Source organism: Triturus cristatus, chromosome 5_1, assembly GCF_964204655.1.
Source record: "Triturus cristatus chromosome 5_1, aTriCri1.1, whole genome shotgun sequence".
NCBI classification, from domain to species: domain Eukaryota; kingdom Metazoa; phylum Chordata; class Amphibia; order Caudata; family Salamandridae; genus Triturus; species Triturus cristatus.
The window spans coordinates 10525488-10552049 of NC_140587.1; the positions used below are offsets into that span (position 1 = coordinate 10525488).

Sequence of the window (26562 nt, forward strand, 5' to 3'; positions counted from 1 at the left end):
GGGACCTCAACCCCAGGGCCTAATTTATTTAAAAAGCTCCCCATGCCGGCATCGGCCCTGGGCCCACACACACTCTCCTGGGCAGAGCACCCAGTGTAGTGCTGGCTGGGGAGGGGGCTGGGGTGGCAGGGTCTTTGGGGCTCTTCCTGTGGCCTCCAGTGATGCCAGCACTATGGGTGCCCAGGGTGGGCACTGAAGTACCCGTAGAGCAGTTAAAGAGTCGCCAGCTCCTACAAGGGGAGCTGGCATGGGCCTTGGGAATCCTGGGACTGCCTCAGATGCCCTAAACAAGTCAGATGTTGTGGGGTACCCCGGGTGAGCAATGGGACACCCCCAGTTGCCGGCTCCTGTGTGGACCATGGGCCACTTGCAGGGAGCCAGAGGAGCCACGTGGCCCAATCCAATAATTAAAGATCTGGGTGTCTGGGGTGAACACCGGCAAACCCCAAAACATATAAATAAATGAGTTGCTCGGCCCGTTCATTTATTATTCACTGCTCAGGAATGGAACGGCCCGTAATGCCCTATCAAGTTTTCTTTATCTCGGTTGACAATCTAGCAAGGGTAGGGGCACCAACAAGTATTTTTTTTAATGCTGTGCAGTTCTGCAGTGACTGTATCAGTCCCACAGCAACATTAAAAGCACATTACGTCACCTGGGTCATTAAATCCCCAGGAGAACTTACCATATGTTTTAAATCACTCCCAGTAGGAGCTCTATGCCAAAGAAGATATGTGGCCTGGGGTTGGTGTCAGTTACAGCAATCAGAAATTATTATTTTTTTTTTTAAAACCTAGAAGATCACTGAAAAAAATAAAGTTTAAAGTGTTGCTATAGTTAGGTATGGGAATAGTATCTTATTTTGAAATAAAAAAAAATTAGAAATTCACAGAAAAATGTTTACTATGTTTGAGTTTTGTGCATCCGCAATGTGCCTTTACTCTCTCCATTTTAACTTTCTGCTTAAGCTTTTCTTTTCGGAACATAAATGCCTTGATTATGAGTTGGTATTTACTTGGTGAACGACAAAATTGCCATTACCATGTTGTAAATCTGCCCCAGCACGACTCAGTCATGAGCTATCCCTCAAGAAATGGTGAATTACAGGGTGGGATCAACGTCTTAAATTATAAACCCACATGGAATTCACGAATACAGAGAGGTTTCGTGCAAACATTTACCACATGCTCTGTACATTTCTGGTAGTGCCGCTGGCTGGGGTGATGAGGGAGGGAGGTAGGGATGCTTATTTCTGACATCTTCCTCTCTGTCAGAAAAAAAGACAACAAGAGAAGCTTGACTGTTATTGCAACCGAAGACCTCGTGTGATTTGTCCGAGTGGAATTATCTGTCAGAATCAGAGGGAGAAGGAGCTTCAGGCTAGGTTCGTCCTCCTATATCATTAAAGTACACTCAATTGATCCATAGATAATGGATCATGAGAAACTAGCCTGAGTCAACAGACAGTGGGTTCACCAAATTGGTGAGCCTCAACAATTAGAAAAGAAAAACGCTTTTCTAGAGTCCCCTCACTCACCCAGGGTTGAACTGTCTGTTGACTTAGGCTAGTTATCTATGGATCAATTGAGTGTACTGGGTGGAATTATCTCCCAAATAAATCAGGTTTGCAATTCCAATACGAGGATAAATCAGGTTGTGAACGCTGACCCACTCGCAATCAGGATGAGTGGTACTACATGCAGGAAGTACCTTCCATTAACTCATAATCAGGGCCAAATCCTTTCGGATAACTTGGCCCTGCATAATAGATGATATGTTTTCCCTAAGTTAGTGACACTCGTTCAATCAACCTTGGAAGGATGAAAACCTAAGTAAACCAGCAGGGATTTGAGCCTGTGACCATGAAGTCAAACACACATCCCTGGGGGGATTCATTGGTCCACTCAACGGGTAGGCACACTCTCTGCAATGTCTCTGGTGTCTTCTACATGGTTTCCAGATGGTTTCCTCTTATGACTGATCCGTCATAAATGAGTGAATGTCAGGTTTAAAGAAAGGAGTAAGTTCGGCTCTTCATAAGCTTCTGAGCACAGTGGAGAGCGCATTCAGTTCAAACTCCTCCCCACCCCCCATATGTGGGAGTAAATATTAATTCATAATAATTCAGGGTTTGACATAAGTGCGTGTGGTTTAAAAAACACAAAATATTATAAAAGAAGATAACTGAAGTCATTTCAAGTTGCACCTCGAATCCCCTCTGCAACTCTCTCACTGATGGCTCAGTGAGCTGGAAGGAATCACTCATTTCAGTGAGTGAAATCATGAGGCACCCTCAGTCACCAGGGCCTGTCCTCCAAGCTGTGACTGGTGCAGCTGGAAGTCTGTCTGGACTCTTTCCTGTACCTCTCAGACTCACTCACCGAACATGTTCTATCATTTATTACTGTTTTGTAAACAATACATAAGTAATCACATGGACCCAGGGGTCTTCTAAGGGGGTGGGGGGGGGGTCCTGTTTTTGTCGGAGGTGTTGCCTCGAGTTGCTGTTGTCTCCTTACCTTCCTGGTAAAAGCGTCCTCCATTCTCTTTTTTCATGCGCTCTATTTCTTCCACCAGTTCTCTGCGCTCTTTCTCCAGTTCTCCTCCAGTCGCCGTGTTCTTGACAGCACAGTAACGCTCTCTACAATATCCAATCAACTCTTTTAGTTTTCCATCATATTTTGCTACAAATGTTGCTATTGGATGATTTTTCAAGTCCTCTTTTCTTGTGAACACCACCATCATGTACTTTGCTGCTTCTTGCCCAAACAGCCCTTGGAGTATTCTGACAGCCTCGGCTTCTTCTGGAGTGAACCGTCCCACCCTCACCACAAAGAGGATGGCATGGGGCCCCGGGGGGCACACCCCAACTGCCCGAGCAATATCTCTCTCGATTTCCGCCTCAGAGCGTTTTGTATCACACAGCCCTGGTGTGTCCACCACAGTGATGCGTGTCCGGTTGTACTCACAGCACCCCTTCTGGCTCTCTGTGGTCACTGACCCTGGTGCGCATCTGGTCACAAACACCTCTCTGCCCAGGATGGTGTTCGCGGTGGAGCTCTTCCCAACCCCGGTTTTACCCACAAGGATTATCCGCAGCTCATCCATCGTAGATTTATGATCACAACCTGCAGGGTCTAAAAGAGAACAAAACACAGATATTCAGCAAACTCAGGAAAGAGAAGCGACATTATAAATAAACAAGCATTTGCAATGCAATCGGTCTCGCCTTTGGGACCTTATATGTATTTAGCTATGCAGCACATTAGCCAGGGGGCTGAAACGTCTACTGTTCTTTAACAAGGAGGGAAAGTGAGCACCAAACTGCGTGACACGCCAGGTATGGGAACACACCTGGAAATAGATCACTAGTGGGGAGAGGATGTGGTCCGTCGGCTAAACTGCCGACTTTGGTGCTGGAAACCAGGGTTCGAGCCTCAGGGTCGCGTCCACATCCTGTGATTGTGGGCACATCACTTAATCTCCCGGAGCCTGAATGTGTAATCTAAATACGGTGCTCGTGTAAAGCGCTCCGATACCTTTGGATCGAGTTTGCGCTATATAAATATGCAACAAAAACCAAAAAAAAGGTAAATCTCCGACCGCGGGTTGCTATTTACATTTATAAACATTACCTTCTCCAGCCCCCACCTCAACTAAACCACACGCAGAAAGAGGGAAAAAAAGTGATGCATTAAACATGCAATTTATTGCCTTCTGGCAGCTTGTTGCTTCACTCAGCGCCATTAACTAGACCTTCAAACATGCAGATTTCTGATGGAAGGGGGAAGCTGACCCAGTGAGCACAATGGAAATTAACAAAATATTTGCAACCGTGGGATCCTACGCACCCAATAATATTTCAGATTAATTGCTTTTACTCTTTTTACCATTTTCTATGACATTACAATTAGACGAAAATGGCCCAAAAATCCAGATGGAAATAATAGGAAACATTTCCGCTTCACTGAATGAACTCCCGTGACCCTCTCCCTCACCCCCACCCATCCCACCCCTGTAATACCGGCCCACCCCATGTTCCTCCATATTTTCTCAATCTCCAGCCCTAAAACCGGACCTAGCCTGTACCAGCAAATTACAAAGCTTGGTCTGATTACCTCTCCCCGATCGAACTAGCATGTGCACAGCTAAACTTTGTAACAAAGGCAGTGCAAACACACACTTACATTTCACACATGCAAGTAGTGGTGCTTGTAGGAATCCTCACTGCAAATGTGTTTAACATACAACCTTGCGGATGCAATGCAAAATGTACACTTTTTGAAAATCCTTACACAAAACTGCTCCTACTAAGGGGCCGATTCTGATCCTGGAAAAAGGCTGTACGAAACGTTGTACGGAGCGTTTTCTCCGTACGACTCGTACCCGGTAAACTTTTCTTACAACCTAGGAAGTACAATTCGTACAGAAAGCCTTTTTCCCTACGAATCGTACAAAAGACCATACGGGTAAAAAAAAACAACGATTCTGATCCGGAACAGCTTGTACGCGACGTCCAGATGTATTTAAGCAGCGGTTTACGGCCCAGCAAGTACGATTCGTCCCTATGGCTCTCTGTACGGCTCTTTTCTTACGTGAGCCAAACACAGCCGGAAAGCAGAGTTCTACGCGAACCGCTACGCAACTGAGCCCCGGTACGCAACGTACATGCCATGAACCCCATCGTACGTGCCATCCCGGTCCTCTTGGCCTACGACCTGGTGCACCGGACCCGACGCACATGCTGCAGAAGGTGAGAACAGTACCCAGGGGCCAGGGTGGGGGTGAGGTGTAGGAAACATACCCCATACCCAAAGCCAAACCTATAATATGGAGCCCATACATTACCACCAGGGTCTGGTCACTTGGGGGGGCGTGTCCAGCAACCCCTGCGTACCGCAACAACGGAAGTGGACGTGTATGGTGCGTTGCACACGTACCCCTACGGCACCAGTAGAACAGTGATACGGACCGTACACACGCAATGAATGCGTGGGTACGGTGCGTTGCACACGTACTCCTACGGCACCAATAGAACAGTGATACGGACTGTACACACGCAATGAATGCGTGGGTACTGTGCGTTGCACATGTACTCCTACGGCACCAGTAGAACAGTGATACGGACCGTACACACGCAATGAATGCGTGGGTACGGTGTGTTGCACACGTACTCCTACGGCACCAGTAAAACAGTGATACGGACCGTACGCACGCAATGAATGCGTGGGTATGGTGCGTTGCACACATACTCCTACGGCACCAGTAGAACAGTGATACGGACCGTACACACGCAATGAATGCGTGGGTACGCTGCGTTGCACACATACTCTTACAGCACCAGTAGAACAGTGATACGGACCGTACACACGCAATGAATGCGTAGGTACGGTGCGTTGCACACGTACTCCTACGGCACCAGTAGAACAGTGATACGGACTGTACACACGCAATGAATGCGTGGGTACGGTGCGTTGCACATGTACTCCTACGGCACCAGTAGAACAGTGATACGGACCGTACACATGCAATGAATGCGTGGGTACGGTGCGTTTCACACGTACTCCTACGGCACCAGTAGAACAGTGATACGGACCGTATACACGCAATGAATGCGTGGGTATGGTGCGTTGCACACGTACTCCTATGGCACCAGTAGAACAGTGATACAGACCGTACACACGCAATGAATGCGTGGGTATGGTGCGTTTCACACGTACTCCTACGGCACCAGTAGAACAGTGATACGGACCGTACACACGCAATGAATGCGTGGGTACGGTGCGTTGTACTCGTACCCCGTTACGGCACAAGTACATTTGGGCTACGAGGCATACACACGCCAGGAATGTGGGCTTACGGACTGGCCCTGCATGTTACCTTCATATTGGTGTGTGTGTAGGTCCAGGCCAGCAGTGTACTGCTCCAAGGGGGTGGGTGGGTGGGTGCAGAGGGTTCCCAGCAGTGGCCAGCCATATGGGGGTGGCTGCAGATCAATACCAGCAGTGGCCACACATATAGGGGTGTGTGCTGAGGACTCCCAGCAGTGGACAGATATATGGGGGTGGGTGCATATGACTACCAGCAGTGGCCTGCAATATGAGGGGTGGGTGCAGAGGACTTCCAGCAGTGGACAGAGACATGGGGGTTGGTGCAGAGGACTCCCAGCAGTGGATAGAGATATGGGGGTGGGTGCAGAGGACTCCCAGCAGTGGACAGAGATATGGGGGTGGGTGCATATGACTACCAGCAGTGGCCTGCAATATGAGGGGTGGGTGCAGAGGACTCCCAGCAGTGGACAGAGATATGGGGGTGGGTGCAGAGGACTCCCAAGAGTGGACATAGATATGGGGGTGAGTGCATATGACTACCAGCAGTGGCCTGCAATATGAGGGGTGGGTGCAGAGGACTCCCAGCAGTGGACAGAGACATGGGGGTGGGTGCAGAGGACTCCCAGCAGTGGGCAGAGACATGAGGGGTGGGTGCAGAGGACTCCCAGCTGTGGACAGAGACATGAGGGTGGGTGCAGAGGACTCCCAGCAGTGGACAGAGATATGGGGGTGGGTGCAGAGGACTCCCAGCAGTGGACAGAGACATGGGGGTGGATGCAGAAGACTCCCAGCAGTGGACAGAGACATGGGGGTGGGTGCAGAGGACTCCCAGCAGTGGACAGAGATATGGGGGTGGGTGCAGAGGACTCCCAGGAGTGGACATAGATATGGGGGTGGGTGCATATGACTACCAGCAGTGGCCTGCAATATGAGGGGTGGGTGCAGAGGACTCCCAGCAGTGGACAGAGACATGGGGGTGGGTGCAGAGGACTCCCAGCAGTGGCCTGCAATATGAGGGGTGGGTGCAGAGGACTCCCAGCAGTGGACAGAGATATGGGGGTGGGTGCAGAGGACTCCCAGGAGTGGACATAGATATGGGGGTGGGTGCATATGACTCCCAGCAGTGGCCTGCAATATGAGGGGTGGGTGCAGAGGACTCCCAGCAGTGGACAGAGATATGGGGGTGGGTGCAGAGGACTCCCAGCAGTGGACAGAGATATGGGGGTGGGTGCATATGACTACCAGCAGTGGCCTGCAATATGAGGGGTGGGTGCAGAGGACTTCCAGCAGTGGACAGAGATATGGGGGTAGGTGCAGAGGACTCCCAGCAGTGGACAGAGATATGGGGGTGGGTGCAGAGGACTCCCAGCAGTGGACAGAGACATGGGGGTGGGTGCAGATAACTCCCAGCAGTGGACAGAGATATGGGGGTGGGTGCATATGACTACCAGCAGTGGCCTGCAATATGAGTGGTGGGTGCAGAGGACTCCCAGCAGTGGACAGAGATATGGGGTGGGTGCAGAGGACTCCCAGCAGTGGACAGAGATATGGGGGTGGGTGCATATGGCTACGAGCAGTGGCCTGCAATATGAGGGGTGGGTGCAGAGGACTCACAGCAGTGGACAGAGACATAGGGGTGGGTGCAGAGGACTCCCAGCAGTGGACAGAGACATGAGGGGTGGGTGCAGAGGACTCCCAGCAGTGGACAGAGATATGAGGGGTGGGTGCAGAGGACTCCCAGCAGTGTCCAGACATATGAGGGGTGGGTGCAGAGGACTCCCAGCAGTGGACAGAGATATGGGGGGTGGGTGCAGAGGACTCCCAGCAGTGGACAGAGATATGGGGGGTGTACATCATTATCAGATGACCACACCTACATGGTGGTATGGACACATCCCTAACTTTGGACTATGATGATAGTGCTATAACAACACATCACTGACAGCAGTGTCCCACTCCCAGGAGGATGGATGTATTTCACCCACTGCATGACACACCACATGTGGGTGTGAGGACATATAACACATGCATACCCACCCATGGCGGATGCAGCACAATACACACCCTGATATCATGCCACAAGACTGTATAGTCATGTAACCGCCTACAAAACTAAGATAGCCAAAGGGAACACACACTGTCACGCACATCCCAGGAGTGATAGGAATGTCCAGGTGCTTGTCCAGCCACCAAGATGTTGTCTCTCATGGAAGGAATAGGGTGGAATTCCCCTAGATACACTGCCCACAATTGTGAGTCAGGTGCCCAAATACCCTGCATAACAAGTAACATTTGTGTGGTAGGCCGTGATTACACACATGCATAGTGCTGAAAAGGGGGAATTTGTCCCTGAAGGCATTCCTACATACTCAAAACACAAGTACAGTGACTAGCAAGGATGGCACAGACGATTCAGCAGGAGACATTGGTGAGCAGGCATGGCCATTATTGAAGGGATCCGTCACCAACAAAGGAAATGTTGACACAGGTCAGCACAACAATTGTGCAGCTGTTTGCAGGGAAGATGTCAGGTGCCACAAAGGAAGGAACACTCCTTGGGACAATGTCTCAAAACAAAATGAACACACAATACCAATGATTCTTTGCAGACACATTGTGATGGCACACAGATACCATGGTCCACCTCATGACCATCATCCAAAAACATTTCTCAGAACCCTAACACATTACCAGAACACCAGCTCCAGGAGCCTCATCACCAACATCAAGTACCTGACATGCAACAGTGTTGAAAGTAAAACAAAAGGCTTTATTCAGCACAAACCAAAAATTAAAAAAATTAGACTATTTACAAAGGCCAATGGCCAGTCCATATTTCAAGTCCAAGGGGGGACGTAGGAGACCCCATCTACCCCTAGCTTGCCTGCACAAAGGAACCTCAAGGTTTGTCGATCGAGGGGGCATCATCTGTGGCAGGACCAGGCACCGCAGGGACAGGAGGGGGAAGGGTAGGTGTGGTGGGTGCAGGGGTGGACGTCTCCACTACAGGGGGTGGGGCAGCGCCGAAGGTGGAGGCGAGCTCGGCGCTGCACACTGCTGCTAGGACGTCCATCCTAACCCCTGCACCTGAGGATTCCCCAGGGTCAACGGAGGGTGTGGTGGGCGAGGGATGGGGTGCAGCGCTCTTGGGGGAGGGGGTGGACATGTTGGGGGACTCAACTCACGTGCCCGGGGACTTCCTCGCCCGCTTGAAGGGTGGTGGCTCAGTGGGGGCGAGGTCCAGCTCACCCATAAAGAGCTGCTTGGGTGAGCGTTTGGCAGGGGAGCTAAGGGGAGTGGTTTTGGAGGGACAGGGTTGTGAGGACTGCGGACTGCGACTGTGGCTGCGTGTATGTCGTCTGTCCCCAGACCCTGTGGGTGTGCCTACATCCCCCTGAGTGTGCGTGCAAGGAGGTGTGCGCTTTGCCTTACTTGGGGGTGTGCTGGCTGTGTCTGGTGGGGTGCGTGCCCGTGACTGTCTGGGTGTGCGTTGGGTGAGGCATGGGAGAGGGAAGTGTGGATGGGTCCGGGGTAGGGGGGGACGGAGCGCTGCAGGAGAGTAACTGCTGCCGTCAGGGAAGAGTCCATGGACCGCAGAATCCTGCGTTGGTCAGACATTGTTGCTGACATGCCCTCCATGAATGACACCATCTGTGTGAGCAGTTTAGTGTGTCCATGGAGGACATTCAGCACCGATGCCTGCCCTACCTGCAACTGCCGCAGTATGTCCACAGACTCTTCACTGAGGGCAACAGGGGTGACAGGGTCAGAGCGTGCGGTGCCTGGGCCGAAGGAGACACGGTGGACCTCTGCACGGACAGAAGGGACAGGAGCAACTGGGAGGGCGGAGATGGTAACGGAGGAGGCGGGGACAGATGTGGGGATGCTGCCAGGTGGTGTTGCAGCCTCCGCCTTCTCGAGGAGGTCAGCGTCGGACCCGTCGGCGTCATAGCTGGTATCGCCTCCAGACAGGTCCTCCGACTGACTCCCCTCGCCCTCCGTGCCACTGGCTCCTTCTGACTCTACAGCACTGGTGGCACTGTTGCTGGGTCCCTCCTCCAGGTCCGTGCAGGTGTCTCCCTCGGTTGCGGATGATGATGCTGTGGGCAAAGAGAAGAAACCGAAATGCATCAGTCACCTGTATACATCTGACACATGAGCACAAGAACAATTGGTCACAGTGCATATCAGGCAATGCATCATGAGTAACAGATAGATTACTCCGCACATATGTAAGCCGTGTACTGCCCAGTTGGTAGACCCACCATGCCACTTGGACACTAGGAAAAAAAGAACACACCAGGCCACAACTTGAATGAGAAATACACTGAGAAGCTAGTGTCTGTGAACAGGTGAGCACAGCAATACAATGAAGTCATGCCACCTCTTGTTTACCCTGAAAGAAACAGTGGTGGTGCACCCAAGGTAAACTAACACACCTCAATACTCAAGGTGTCACCACACTCAGAAACCTGTAAGTACTTTGGAACACAAAACGAAAACATTTTGGTACCTTGGGACTCACAATACTTTACACAATCGACATGTTTTGAATGTGCCAATTCGCCATTTCATGAAAAGAACACTCATGTGCCTGCGTGAAATATGTCTCACAAGGCAGTGCACACAAAACTACATTTACACTGTCATTGAAGAAGCTGGCACCTTTTCTAAGAAGCCACTGTTAGAAATAAATGGTGTTGCCGAAAGTACATATACATGGGCCCACGGAGGTCTTGATGTCTTGAGACTCGTTAGTTTGTATCACAAACAACAAAGGAGTCTCACAAAATCAAGACCACTGTGGGAACATGTATATGGAGAATCTGCAACACCATTTAATTCTAACAGTGGCTTCTTTGAAAAGGTGCCAGCGTGTTCCATGAAAGTGGAAATGTCGTTTGGTGTGCACTTCCTTGGGAGACATTTTTCATGCAGGCACATCAGTGTTCTTAACACAAATCATCAAATTACCACATTTAAAACATGAAGAACTGTTGACAAGTGCTGTGAGTGCCAAGGTACAATTTTTTTAGAGTAACAAATTGAATTATGTCAGTTGTCACATGACCATCTGTCACCTGATTACACAGTTGGCTACACATATGACCTACTGCCTGTCATCTGGAGTGGCACACATGTCCACACCCAGGACAATGCATAAGCTAATGGGCCTGCTATTGGGATGTAAAAAAGCATAGCTGTACTGTGGAGACACCCTCATGGCAAGCCAGAATGTACACACAGATGTCTGCACACTAAGTCCAAACTGCATTGCATCTGAACCACACACAGGTGCCAAAAATGTATGAGCAGGAATCATGTTTTTAAAAAAACTGACACAGGCTGCAAAGCACGAACATTAAGCACTGGCCAGCTTCACAGTGGCACTGCACGGTGATTCTTTGTACAGCCAATTCTCACACACAAGTCAGACCTGGCAATGAAAAATCAGAGAATGTGCACAGTGTTGGATGACACACATGATTAGGAGACCAGGGTGTCTCAGGGGACTGTAGTGGGCACACTGCTCCGTGTTCCTGGAATGAGCGGACTGTACCATGATCAACCGTCATGGCACTATGCATATCTCCCACTCATGCACATCATGTCTGAGGCCACAACATTGGTCATGCATGGTGCAAGGGTGTTCGGTTGAAACCTCACACTCCTATGTTGAGAATCATCATCAGTGCCAACAAATATGGACCCCCAACATAGTGAACAGGTCATGGCACAGGCAAGGTACCAACACATGTCACAGACCACCCTCCCACATGATGCAGAAAGCAATGTGCACTTAGATTTTCTGTCACCCTAGATGACCATGTGCAAATGTGATTACACACAGACCAGGGGACACATGTCAAGGAGGGGAAGGGATGTAAAAGAGCACCAGGTGACATTGGGGAACAGAAAATGCACTGCACATATAAACTCTGGGAGTGTATCCAGGCTACAGAGCACTTCCAAAAGCTGGTGACACATAACACAACAAACAGCCATGTACCAACCCCCTCCTTGCTGCAGTCTCTCCTGTAACTGCCTATCGAGGTCAGGGTAGACCACCGCCAGGACATGGTTCATGTGGGGGGTCAGGCCTCGGCGCCCGCCGTGGGGGCGAGGAGGGTCGAGGCCCAGCTGGACCCGGGCGATCCGCCGGGTCCAGCACCGGATGTCCTGCCACCTTTTGCGGACCTGTGGCAGCTGCCGACTACGCTCCCCCGCAGATCTCACAGCCCTGACGATGTCCCGCCAGATCTCCCCCTTCTCGTAGGCAGTTACCTGTCAGGATGACAAAGTGACACAACATTAATACACCTGCTCCATGTCCCAGAGACACACATTTGAACATCTTTGAAATGTTGAACAGGGCATTGGATGCAGACAGGAATTGCATCATTCACAATAAGAAATTGGCCTGTGTGCAAGCCTCAAAGCACTACATGGCATTGAAAGTCAACAGGTGGCATGAGGGGTGCGACACACTCACTGATTATGCCACACACTGTGCAGCACATGCAACAGCAGGCTGATGGCCAGCACGTGCCAAGCAGTCACATGTCCCACTCCACTGACGCACCCTCAGCAGACTAGACAGACACACCCAGGCACAGATCACTCGCCTGTCATTGACAACAGCGGATACAGCCCTCACTCTGCACATGTGCCACTTGCCAGTGGGGTGTCACAGGTGTCGTGCTAGCTTTGCAAGTCAGACACACAGCACGGCTTACTTGTCACATCAGATGGGTAGACCTGTTGCGTCTTCCATGCAGCTCTGGTGCAACACTTCACATAGACACTCACCCACATGTAAAGGAACATTCACACACATCAATGTCCATGAGGTCGTACACATCATTTGGACACTCTCACCACAGGTCCACTCAACTCCTACACATCTGTGGGTACAGTCACCTGTCACACCGGGGGGACCACTGAATCACCTCAGGACAATAGGAAAAAAAGCCACCAAGGATTTGCCAGGCTGAATGTCTCATGCACTATGCAGTGAAAGTCACAGTAAGCACAATGCAAGTGAGGAGTGCACACAGGAACTACTTCATGCTCTGCATGAGAGACATCAGCATGCCCCCCCCCCGGGAAACACTCAAAACAACTTTGCATGTCTGTCCTACCTGGACACAATATTGCCAGTCACACAACAGGTGCATAGGCAAAGGTAGTGGAGTCAGCACTCACCTGCTCCTCTGGTCTCCCATACAGCTTGGTGTACTGTGGGAGGAGGCAGGCCAGCAACGCCTCATTCTCCTCCAGGGTCAATGGCTGAGCCCTCTCCACAGTACGTGATATGGTCCAGAGGAAGCAGAGACAGCAGCAGTGTGGTCGACTCGAAAGTTGTGCAGGCAAGTGCCCTCTCATGGGTTCTGGCTGCCTTATATCTGTCTTGCTGAGGGGCATTCATTTGGAGGAGTACATAGTGATTGGTCAGACTCATTAACATCGTACGTTTACTCCAATCCCTTTAAACATACACCAATGACACGCATTTGCATCGTTCAAATTTTGAGCATCATGTCAAGTCAACAACCACTTTGCAACATTGTATTTTGTGGCCAACTGACTGTTCCAGGACACCTGATGGACACATTTCAACTGAAAACTCTGTATCCATGACAACCAGCATGCATTTAGGGCCTAATACTTGTCCCTTATGTGTCCCCTATGTAATTTGGAAATCCACACACAGGTACGGAGCGTTTCACACGTACCCCTACGGCACCAGTACAATGGTGAAACGTAGCGTACACACGCAATGATTACAGGTATACAGTGCGTTTCACACGTACCCGTACGGCACTAGTTGTACAGTGCGTTTCACACGTACAGGGACGCACTAGTTGTATGGTGCGTTTCACACGTACAGGTACACTATAGTTGTACAGTGTGTTTCACACGTACATGTACGCACTAGTTGTACGGTGCGTTTCACACATACAGATACGAACTAGTTGTACGGTGCGTTTCACACGTACCCCTACGGCACTAGTTGTACGGTGCGTTTCACACGTACAGGTATGCACCAGTTGTACAGTGCATTTCACACATACAGGTACACACTAGTTGTATGGTGCGTTTCACACGTACAGGTACACACTAGTTGTACAGTGTGTTTCACACGTACCCCTATGGCACTAGTTGTACGGTGCGTTTCACACGTACAGGTACGCACTAGTTGTATGGTGCGTTTCACACGTACAGGTTCGCACTAGTTGTACAGTGCGTTTCACACGTACAGGTACGCACTAGTTGTACAGTGCGTTTCACACGTACCCCTACGGCACTAGTTGTTCGGTGCGTTTCACACGTACAGGTACGCACTAGTTGTACGGTGCGTTTCACACGTACAGGTACGCACTAGTTGTACAGTGCGTTTCACACGTACCCCTACGGCACTAGTTGTACAGTGCGTTTCACACGTACCCCTATGGCACTAGTTGTACGGTGCGTTTCACACGCTTACAATGGTAATACAGGTGTACACATGCCAGGAATGGAGGGCTACGAGTCGCCCAAGGATGTCCATCAAGTACTTGTCATTGCATACTTTCATGTGCAGGCCCTAGGTGTGGCAGCCAGTGATATTGCACAGGTCATCTCATCTAGTTGCACAATTGATGTGTGATGACCTGTGGACACATGTCATGTGTGATGGGGCACTATGTGGCACACATCACCTTGCCACTTGCCACATGTGTGTCTGTAGTCCAACTGTGTCATGCACAGCAGCAGTGGGTGGCACAGTCATCAACACCCGCACCTGTCTCCTGATGCCAGGGACAGGGACACTCTATCAACTGACATGTCACAATCAGCGTGCCCCTTTGTGACTATGTCAGGTGTGTGTCATGTGTTCCCATGAGCTTGCTGTCAGTGTTCCATCAACTGCATCTGCTGTTGGTGCATCCAACATGGGTCTGTGTGGAGATGGCCATGGAACACATCTACGCACACCATGCCACATGTGGATTCCTACGGCTGTAGGGTCTGTGTGCATCGGACATCATATTTTCCCTGGCATACATGTCTGCGTTGTCTCAATGGCTGTGTTTTTCTGTTGTCACGTGTACCCCTTCATCGCAATGTGTTTGATATGTACGTTTGACATTCCATGTGACCTGTGTGTGTGCCTTGCAGTCAGCTGTCTGGATGAGATGACATCTTTCCAATGCAGCTATGTGGATGTGTGTCACTCCGGTGATATCTTTGGCTGTTCACTCAGACTGGCCCCCAGCTCATTTCAGGGCATGTCATGTAGACTTGAGAATCAACAGGTGCATCTGGCTTTTCGTAGGAGTGCTAGCAAGCTAGCATATGTGTCCTGGATGTATTGCACACACCCGACTCCATAGTTACCTAATGTGTAGTAGCAGTTTAGCATGTGCTATGTTCATTGACATTGATGTTGGCCGACTCTCAATCTTCATTCTTCCAAACAATGTCTTGCAGGGCACCGCCTGTCCCAAGACCAATGCCAGACTTGGCTGCCATGAGGGAACGTGCCTGCATCCGCCATTACAGATTCACTCGGCAGTTGATTGAGGACTTGACAGACAAGCTGGCACCACACCTCCAACCGCGACACAGGTATCCTACTGCGCTGACCCCCAAGATGAAGGTGATGGCAGCCCTAAATTTTTTTGCCACAGGTATGTTTCAATTGACCATAGCTGATGTTGGTGGGATGTCACAGACAATGTTCAGCCGTGTCCTGCGTGATGTTTTGGCAGCCATGTTGGAGCACCTTGATGAATTCATCAAATTTCCTACTCCTGAGGAGTTGACAGATGTCAAGGGTGATTTCTATGCCCTGGGAGGGATGCCCCATGTCATTGGGTTCATTGATGGGACACATGTGGCTTTGGTACCACCCCAGGCACAGGAGCAAGCCTATCGCAATAGAAAACATTGCCACTCAATAAATGCCCTTGTGGTGTGTCTTGCTAACATGCTGATTTCCCATTTCTGTGCACGTTTTCCAGGATCAGCACACGATGCCTACATCATGAGGCGTAGCAGGGTGCCACAAATGATGCTGCGGCTGCACAACGAACGAGCATGTATTGTTGGTGGGTATACTCTGTTTGTCTTGTGTGTTGCGGTATCTTTGGGGCATATTATCAAGCCAGGCGATAAAATTATCGCCGCTTTAGCGGCAGAAAACTGCCGCTAAAATGGTGATAATGGGCTTGATAATATGCTCTATGGAATTCCAAATGAAGCCCATGTTAGTTGTGAAGGACATCTAACATGGGCTTGAATTGGAATTCCATAGAGCATATTATCAAGCCCATTATCGCCGTTTTAGCGGCAGTTTTCTGCCGCTAAAGCGGCGATATTTTTATCACCTGGCTTGATAATATGCCCCTTTGTCTCTTACGGCATCTCCTGACCCACCTATGTACATGATATTTCCATGTAGGGGACTCTGGATATCCCAACATGCCATGGCTGCTGACACCTCTCCGCAACCCAAGAACAGCTGCAGATCACCGGTACAACAATGCACACGGGCAGACGAGGTGAGTGATTGAGAGGACGTTTGGACTCCTGAAGAGCTGATTCCGGTGCCTTCACAAGACAGGCGGGTCCCTCCCACATGCACCGGAGAAGGTCTGCCAAATCTTCCTCGTGTGCTGCATGCTGCACAACATGGCAGTTCAGAACGCAGTGCCACTCATCCTGGATCCAGATGAGCAGGAACATCCACCCGTGGAGGATCAAGTGCTTGGTCACGAGGCTAGTGATGAGGAGGAGCAGGATGATATCCGGAGTCAGCTCATACGGAACTTCTTCTCATAATGGTGAGTCACTAGGTATGAGTGTGCAAGCTTGTAGCATTTAGTGGCATGTGTTGCAATGTGTGTGTCCAGCTGACTGAATGCAAAGTGACTTTGATGTGTGTTCTGATGTGTCACTCGAGTGATGATGTCATGCCACACAGTTTTGCGGAGAGACTGTCTTTGTAATTTGCATGTGTCCAACATTGTTCATGTTTCGTAAATGACCATGTGTGCGGCGAGAATTGTTTTAGGTGACTTCTTGTGTGTCTGTCATTCCCAGGTTTTTGCGCCTGTTGTCTGCTCATGTCATCGTTGTCCTCCTGCTATTCCTCATGAGGATTGCAACGTGTGCTGAATCAGCGTTACATGCACGGACATGTGGAAATGTCAGTTTGGGTAAGAATTGCAGCAAGGCTTTTTGGCGGTGGTACGGGTTGGGAATCTGTGGGGACTGCTTCTGTGCATGTTGTGGTACCATGCATACATGTATTCTCACCATGGAGAATATCACATGTAGCATCACTCCCATGACATGATAGTCACCCTTCTTGTCAGTCATCTGTAGTGGAGTGTGGAGTCTGATGAAGGCATCAACGTGTGTAAACCTTGCCTCTGAAACATTGCGGATGCTACGGGTGGACATAGTGTGGGACATCACAACAACAGGCTCTATGGGGAATTGCAGCCTCTCCGTGTGCAGCAGGATGTGTTTGGCTCATCCCCTTAACTTGTGTGCCAGTTCATTGGTATTTACATCATCCGTGTTGTGAAGGGGGGGTCCAGCGTATGTCCCACATGTTATGTCAACTGACCTGTGAGTCTGTTCATATGGATGCATTTCCCTTTGTGTGTGTTCCAACACCCTGGAATCCGGGAACCCGTTATCCGCGATTCACTCACGCACCCGAGCTTTCACCCGAACCTGAGGATCCACCACCCGTGATCCTCATTACACCCGAGCGCCCAGCTGATTACCCTAGCTGTCGATATATCTCGCCGCTCACCTCACCACATCTGATACGGTATTTTTAAACCGCACATTACTTTTTCTGGAGCCGCGTTATTGTACACTACTTCAGCCCTGAAGAGTCATAGCTACACACAGTGTGACGAAACACGTGTCGGCTGAATGTTCTTGCACCATGTATTGGTCAGACTTTGTTACACATAAAGAATACCATTCTCAAAAATTCCATTGACGTTGATGCTTTTCTTTCAAGAAACCACAGTCCCTGAGTATTGTTCATTTCGTTTTGTATGCTATTAATATCGCTATCCTGATTGCGTGCGCAGGACTTCGTTTGCTATTTATTCAATTGGGTTTTCCCACTTAATCGCAGGGATCTTTTTGGGTTGGTATCCCTGACCTGGCAGCACCTAAACTTACTTTCGCACAGTGATACCCTTAGTGCACACGCTTGAGCGCCATCTTCCTTCATTCCCATCCAACCCTGTCATTTTGTATACCTTTGCATGCTGAGTGTGCAACTACAACTGCCTACACAGCGCTGCCCCGCCTACCAGACCCTGTCAGAACAACCAGGTCATGTGCCTCCTACTCCACACCCGCTCCGTCAACCAGCACACCATTGTTACCTCCCCAACACAACAGCCTCACACATCACCTTCATGACAGTAACCTGGACAAAAGCATCCTCAGCACACAACTTCTTCATTGCCATCTCAGACGGATACAAGATCACCCGCAGGGACGGCACCAACAATCCCGGAGGATGAATTGCAATTTATTCCCAAGTACACCCTCAGAGTCACAAATCCGGTTTTGCACCAACCCCATGGCAACCCTCAGAGTAACACTCATCTACAGATCTCCAGGCCTACATCCGCAATTACACTAAGCCATCAACACATACATCTGCATGCACACCCTCACCTCCACAGGCTACATGTAGCTGGGGGCCAGTAACTTCTTGCTGGAGGAGAACCACACCACCATCCATCATTGGTCAATCAACATTTGCATCCACATCTCTGACAAGCAACACACTGCCCCACACCCCGCTACCGATCCCCCAAAGATGCTTGATGTAAGTCACCACAGACAAGCTGTGTGGGACACTCAAACCAACACCACCGCCACACCCTGCAACCTCACACACTTAATCAGCAACTGATCCAACAATCTTGCCACATTGATGGACTTTCCTGTGAAGCACAACAACAGTTAAGCCACCTGGGACAAGGCAGACCTACTGGACTCATACAGATCTAGCCGGACTCTTGTGCAAACCTTGCAACACAAAGAACCATCAGTTACCTTACAGCCCTGGAAAACGCCACACACAGCCATCACCATATCATCAGCAAGGACAAGTGGAGATCCTTCAGATAGGGCCGAGGCACCAAAACACACGGCATCAAGGAGCTCTTCAGTATTGTGAGTGAACTGACAGCAGATCTCCATTCAAAAGACACCCCACCCTTGCAAGGCAGATCACATCCCTTGCAACTTTCTACCACTGCAAGCTCATGGCCATACACGACAGCCTTGGCACACAGAGGCAGACAGCACTATTATCCGCAGGACAAACCCCCCTCAGGTTCTGGACTCCCGTCAGCAGCAAATACACCACCTAGCTCATGTGCACCATCCACTCTGGCTCTCCATCAGGCCCCTTCCCTCCCAACATCTCAACCACATCATTCCCCATCCTTGAAGCCCACGTCCAGCGTGTCATGAATTTCTCCTTTGAGTTTGCCACATTCCATGGGAGCTGGAGGCATGCAGAGACCCAGGCCCTTCTTAAACAACGGACATCAGTACCGCAAGATCTCCTGGAACTTCACCCTGCTTCCCTACCCAGCAAAGGTCATCAGGAAGACACTCAACGAGCAACTGACAAACTTCCTCCATGCAAACAGCTCCAGGCAACCGGCACCAGACCATCTTCCACAGTAATCACACCACTGCAACCGTCATCATTGCCACCACCAACGACAACTTTGCCCTGCTCAACAATGGTGAGACCACCCCCCTTGACCTCTCAACGGCATTCTACACCATGTGCTACCACACTGTCAGCTCACACATCTCCAACCCTGGTATCCAGAGGAGGGCCCAGGATTAAATCAACATGTATCTCACCAGCAAGGCCCAGGGAGTCGGCCTCCACCCTGCAGCATGTAGTACACTGGGGTCATCTGGCCCATGCCCCAGGGCTCATCTCTCAGCGTGATGATCTTCAATGTCTCCATGACCCCCCCTCTCCACCATCACATGCGCACACGACCTCATCATCATCTCGTATGCCATTGACACCCAGCTGCTCCTCAACCTCACCAAAGACCCAGCCATTGCCAGATCCAACCTTCAAGAAGGCATGAGATCCGTTGACGAATGGCTGAACATCAGCCACCTGAGGCTGGACTTGGACAGGACTGAGGTCATCATCTGAGGATTGTCCCCCTTATGTCTGGGTCAACTCCTTGTGTCCCACCGGCCTGGGCACCGCACCAGCACCCAGTGGTCACGCACTCAAGCTGGTGTTCATCATGGACTCATCGCTCACAATTACCATGCAACTCACCACCATCTGTATCTCATGCTGCAACACCCTCCGCATGCTGCAAATGATCCACAGATAGATCCACTCCAAGGCAAGATAGACCGTTCCCCAGGTTCACAACACCAGCCGGGTCAACTACAGCACCGCCCTCTACGGAGGAACTACAGCAAAACTGCAGGAGAACTTGTCCACATCCAGGGTGCATCCACACACCTCATCTTCAACATCCCCCGCCCCAGCCACATCACCGTCCACCTGAGATAGCTACAATGGCTCAATGTCTGCTGCAGGATCACCTTCAGACTCCTCAACCACACTCAGGAGGCAGTCCACAACCCCAGACCCAAAACCGACCTTGGACGTCTGTCATCCAACACCCCGTTGGCCCAACTCCGTGCAGCCCACCTTGACTTGGCCACCATTCATCACATCCACAGAAAAACTGCATGCAGGAGATAGTTCTCCCACCTCGCCAAACAGACCTGGGACTCCCTCCACGGGCACCTCAACATGACCCATGACCTCTGCACCTTCATGATACTCTTCCAAATTGGTCTGTCTGAGCAGTATTGCAAGCCCCTCCTCAGCAGCTTGAGGCCATCATGGGGGAGTATTGGGCTCCATGTCTCTATTTGGTGATACATTGTGACCCATGTGTGTCCTCGACCGGACTCAGATCCAAGTGTATGGATGGCTGGAGTTAGTTCCACACTCAGGCATACTTTGACATATCCCCACACGTATGTTGTGGACTCATGCAACATAAAATTACAATTATTAATTCTTTTATTATAGGTCTGGGGCATGATTTGTGCACAGAAAAAGGTGCAATACAGGGACCATAGAATCCAAAGTTCACAGGGGGAGATGGGATCCTTGGCATTTGAAGTCATCAGAGTCCAGACCACAGTGTTTGGCAACATTGGTTAGACTGTGACCAGCAAGTCCATGTGGCAGATGATGTCAGTCAATGAGGTGATGCTGTCGCACATGAAGGCCAGGTGCCAGGCCAGGTGACCTGGGAGATGTGGATGGGCCTCTGCCTCTCACGGTCTTTTCCGTGGACGACCCGCCTTCCTCGTGGGACCCTCAGATGCAGGCCTTGACGATGCTTGGGACGCTCCGTCAGACAAATTCTCCTCCTCCTTTCTCCCTGTGGCTGGTGCTGGTCTTCGCCTGGTAGCACAGGGAGGGTTTCCCATGTTTTCGGCAATCCGATGGAGTGAATGGCTTATGTCCCTTTGCACCGCCAGGAGCTCAACCAGTCTTGCCTCCATCCGTCCTTGGTGTTCTTGTCGACTGGCGTGTTGCTCGGCCTGCTGGTTCTTCATCTCTGTGAGGGTCACCACTACCTGGCTGAACTCCCTGGTGTCACGCCGGTATGCGTCCATGATGTTGTCTATGTGTGACATACCGGTCCCTTCAGCTGGCTGGTCAGGTTCTCGCCTCCGCCTGCCTAAACTCTCACCACCCCTGCCCACACAAGCCTGGCCTGCCGTTGTGGGCACATCGGGTCTACGGGACCCCTGAGGGATGGCAGTGGCAGTGTTGTCTGCCTCCTCCTGGGTGCACGGCGCACCTTGTCCCTCCTGGTCAGACTGGCTCAGTTGTTCACTGCGGGCAGGACTCCTCGGTGTCTCCTGGGATGTCGCAGGAATGGGGGTGGTGGTTGGCACAGATGTTCCCGAACCAGGTGCTGCAGGGGCTTGGACAGCAGAGGGTCCAGGTCGGTCGGGTCATCCGCGGAGTGTTGAGAGGCGTCACTGCCGGTGGGATCAGGTTCCTCCCACGCCTGGGACTGTGATTCTTCACCCCCATTGTTGGGGGGAGATTCATCACGTTGCCCTGTGTGTGAGAGACAGACAATGTTAATGCTGTTTCATGCAGCATCCATGTTTCATACACATTTAAGTTGGCACTGTTCCTCTAGGTAGTTGTATGTGCCTAGCATTCTCCTCAATGTTCACTTGTGAATGTGTATGTTGCGGGGGACAGACTGATATGTTCTCCTGAGTCTTTGACATGTAGATTTTTGCCTTGGATGCTTCTTCGGCTATGTATTGGTCTTGTTGTGTTACATGTCCATTGTGACAGTGGGTAAATCCATTGCCTGTCCCGGGGGTGACTGCTTGTATAAGGGGTGTGTGTGACAGGGCCTGCTGGTGGGTGTAGTGTGATTTTGCACTGGGGCTCCCAGGTGATGTAGCTGTCCCCCCATGGAGCATGCTGCCATGACAGTGAGTGTGAGTTCCTGTCCTAGATATCTGACCTTGTTGTCTTGGTGTTTGTGTTTGCACTGGTCACAGGAGGGCCTTGTGCTGCCTACACCCGGGCCTCGTGTCAGCTATCTTGTCAGTACTTTCCCAATCCCTGTGCATTGCGCATGGTGCATGGGTATGTACCTGGGCCATATGGGATGAGGGCAATTGTGTCTTATTTGGAGTTCAACAATGCGTTTTGTGACACCCACCCTCCCAGCATACCGGACATTCATTCTTGGGTTAGTGCTTCGTGTACCATGGGACATAGCATGGCCTTGCTTTCTCAATGGGGCATACACATGTTAGTGGCATTAGCGTTGTTTTTGACTGTGGTTCTGGCCGGTGAGGGCTTGGGGGTAGTTGCGTGCATTTGGTGTAGTTGGGGTGTGGATGCCATTACCCCCATGTTACATAAGTTGTTTGTGTACTCACCAGGCTCTGGAACTCCTTGAAGTCCATGTACTCCCACCGGCGGAAGAAGGGCCATCACCTTCTCCTCCCAGGGATGGAAATGTACTGGTCTTCGGGGCCCACCACCTCTAGTGATGTTGCTCTGGGCATAGTCGTCATTCATTTTTCGCTTGACTGCCCTCCGCAGATCGTACCACCTGGCTTGGCATTCAGTCCTGGTCCTTCTGATGGGTGCAACAGCATTCACCCTATCAACGATCCTCTGCCACAGGCGTGATTTTTCGGCTATGCTGGTCTGTCTGACCAATGTTCCAAACAGCTGTGGCTCGACTCTGATGACTTCATTGACAAGGATCTCCAGCTCCTCCCTTGTGAACTTTGGATTCTTGTCTGTGGGCATGGTGTGGGGTGAGGGTGTGGATGGTTGTGGGTGTGTGGGTCTGAATGTGAAGGTGTGGGTCTGAATGTGAAGAGAGGGTATGTGTGAAGGAGGTTGTGTGAAGGTGTATATGTTAAGGTGGATTGGTGCAGTTGTTGGTGTGTGCTCTCTAGCTGCAGTGAATCTGTTGCAAAGGCTCATGGTTTGTGTGTTTGGGCCCTTTTTATTGGTCCATTTGTGGGTGGGCTTCAGTTTGAATTTTTGGTGGGTGTGTTATAAGGGGTGGTTATGAGTTTGCCCCTCTGTTTGCCTGTTTGGATGTGGCCAGGTCAGTCATTTCCATTTTTTGTGCACTGTAGACGTGTTTTGTGGTGTTGTGTGAGTCGAATAGACCCTCCTTGTGCTGTTTTACAGTGTCCGTGGTTCAGTACGGTACATGGGTACGAGTCGTACAGGCACACACCCCCATGTGTTGTGTATGTATGGTGCGTACACCGACATTGCTTTATGTACGGTGCGTACACTGACATTGCGTATGTACGGTGCGTACAACAACATTGGTGCGTACAACAACATTGCGTATGTACGGTGCATACACTGACATTGCGTATGTACAGTGCGTACACCGACATTGCGTATGTACGGTGCGTACAACAACATTGGTGCGTACAACATTGCGTATGTACGGTGCGTACAACAACATTGGTTCGTACAACAACATTGCGTATGTACGATGCGTACACCGACATTGCGTATGTACAGTGCGTACACCGACATTGCGCATGTATGGTGCATTCACCGCCATTGCGTATGTACAGTGCGTACACCGACATTGCTATGTACGGTGCGTACACCGACATTGGGTATGTACGGTGCGTACAACAACATTGATTCGTACAACAACATTGGTGCGTACAACAACATTGCGTATGTACGGTGCGTACACCGACATTGCGTATGTACAAGTCATTCCCCGTTTACGGGACGTTTTCCGTACAGTTCGTAAATCGGAAAGCCGGTCCGGATCGTACTTGTACGGTCGGACTGTATTTTTAGGCTTCGTATGGAAAAGTGTCCGTGTCCGTCTCGTACAACTTTTCCCGATCTGATTCGTACGGATAGGGCAGATCTGTATGTATTTTTCCCATACGAATCGTACTTCATGGGTCGGACGGGACTTGTACGATTCGTATGGAAAAATTTACGGATACAGGTCGTACAGAAACAAAAAATACAGGATCGGAATCGACCCCTAAATGTTGATATTTATCTATAGTGCCTAGATTTGGAGTTGTTGGCGCGCTATGAATCCATTAATACAGCACCCATAAGCGGTTCACTAAAAGTGCGCACAAATGCAGCGAACAGTACATCATATATGCGATGTTAGGTTTTAGCACGCAGTTACGTTATAGCATTTATCTGCAGATTATCAAAAGTCCAGCGTTTAGAGGATGGATGTGTGTTATAATAAAACTAAAAGGTTAATATAAAATGATCACATCCAAATAAAATATATATATAAGATGTTTGTAGCTAATAAGGGTTAACAGATCTTTTCTTGCTCCCCCAGGTTGGTATGAACTCTGGCGGATATAACCCCATGGCTGTGTCCCCACGACCCCGAAGAATCTCGACCCGGAGACCATCTGCTCATGGGGCTATTTTAGGATGTCGTAAATCAAAGATGGCTGGAGGTTAGGGAGACAACAGAGGTCCCAGGGCAATGGCGATCTGAGGGTGCCCACAACCCTAAAAGGAAAACTTATAGACTGGGGGAAGGGGGTTCAGGTATTTTAAAATTCATCATATAAACACATGATTCTTTATCTTTTCCGGTCGGCGTTCCAAACTAGAACATTGATGTTAACAATTTTTTCAGTTAATTAAAAACGTAGTATCGCAGTTTAAAAAATCTATTGATACAGCAGAGACTAAAATAAATAACACTTTATACATGTAAGATATTCAAGATATTAAATTCCGTCATTAAGCAACTAGAGCTCGAATCCAAAGGAAAGGAAATCCCACTTATTGTACCCGTGCTCTATTAAGGTACTGCCACCCAGCAGGAAGTTCGGCGCTTGTTGGCCCCGCAAGTTGAAACTATGATCCCAAAATTGTGCTTAAAATACAACATATTTTAGCCTGTTTTGTGGGTAAAACAACGAATAGTGTAAGTTTATTGTCAATATGGCTTTGCATCTGCTTACCTGCTGGGTCCTAGGAAATGGGTTCTTGGCTCAGGTAGCCTGGACCTGTAGTGTCGCCATTCACTCTGTTATATATTAAAGTGCAGTGCTGAGCTGGAGGGGGGCATTCTCCCATCCCCCACTGCCCGGATTCTACAATTGCAACCCGATTGTAAACAATGTGCAGAGATCCTTGCAGCTGAACTCTTTAACCGCAGATGAACTAAGGAAGTATTACAATGTTACATCTCTGCTGACGCCACGCCTCCATCTGCTTGCCAGCACGTGCACTCACAACCAAATATAACGGGCAATGTATTTTTTTTTCTTTGCAGCAAAGCCATGATTTATTAATGAGAATTCACAGTCGCGGCAAACACCACCCAAATGAGGCAGTTTCGGGTGGAGCTATAAAGCACACACTTTGCAGCACTCTACGCTACACTCACAGTAAAGTCTAAGGGCCCGATTCACAGAACTAACTTAAGACAAAATCCTAAACTTACTACTTTTGGTATTCACAGAAGTTAGGATTTTGTCTTAAGACAAACTTAAGACAAACTTAAGACAAACTTAAGACAGACTTAAGACAGACTTAAGACTGACTTAAGACTGACTTAAGACAAACTTAAGACAGACTTAAGACAGACTTAAGTTAGGATTTTGTCTTAAGTTTGTCTTAAGTCTGTCTTAAGTCTGTCTTAAGTTTGTCTTAAGTTTGTCTTAAGTTTGTCTTAAGTCTGTCTTAAGTCTCTCTTAAGTTTGTCTTAAGTCAAACTTAAGACAAAATCCTAACTTCTGTGAATACCAAAAGTAGTAAGTTTAGGATTTTGTCTTAAGTTAGTTCTGTGAATTGGCCCCTAACTGTCTGGGGAAGCCTTTCTGAACATACAGTTACTCTGCGGCACACCTTCCTCACACAGACTGTAGGGGAGGGGCACAGATTTTGTTAGAACAATTGTGCAATTTATCATAAAAATCGCTGATGGGACAAGAGCACCAGCGGCTGAGGAAGTATGCGCTGTGTGTACAGTGTGGCTGGGAGCAAGGCACGAACGGGGGGCGAGCGAGAAGGCATCGGACTGCGGGAAGAAAGTGGACTGTGCAGTAAAGGGGCCAGTAACCATGGAAGGACACACATGACAACATGGC

General features: G+C 49.8%; 1 protein-coding gene across 1 annotated transcript in view; it reads right to left on the bottom strand.

The window, feature by feature from the left end:
• LOC146829948 (uncharacterized) overlaps positions 1-26562 on the bottom strand; it is a 388201-nt gene that overhangs the window by 21904 nt on the left and 339735 nt on the right. Inside the window, exon 7 of the mRNA XM_085604215.1 lies at positions 2521-3138. Coding sequence (XP_085460341.1) covers positions 2521-3138 — 618 coding nt within the window. The remainder of the gene's footprint in view (positions 1-2520; positions 3139-26562) is intronic.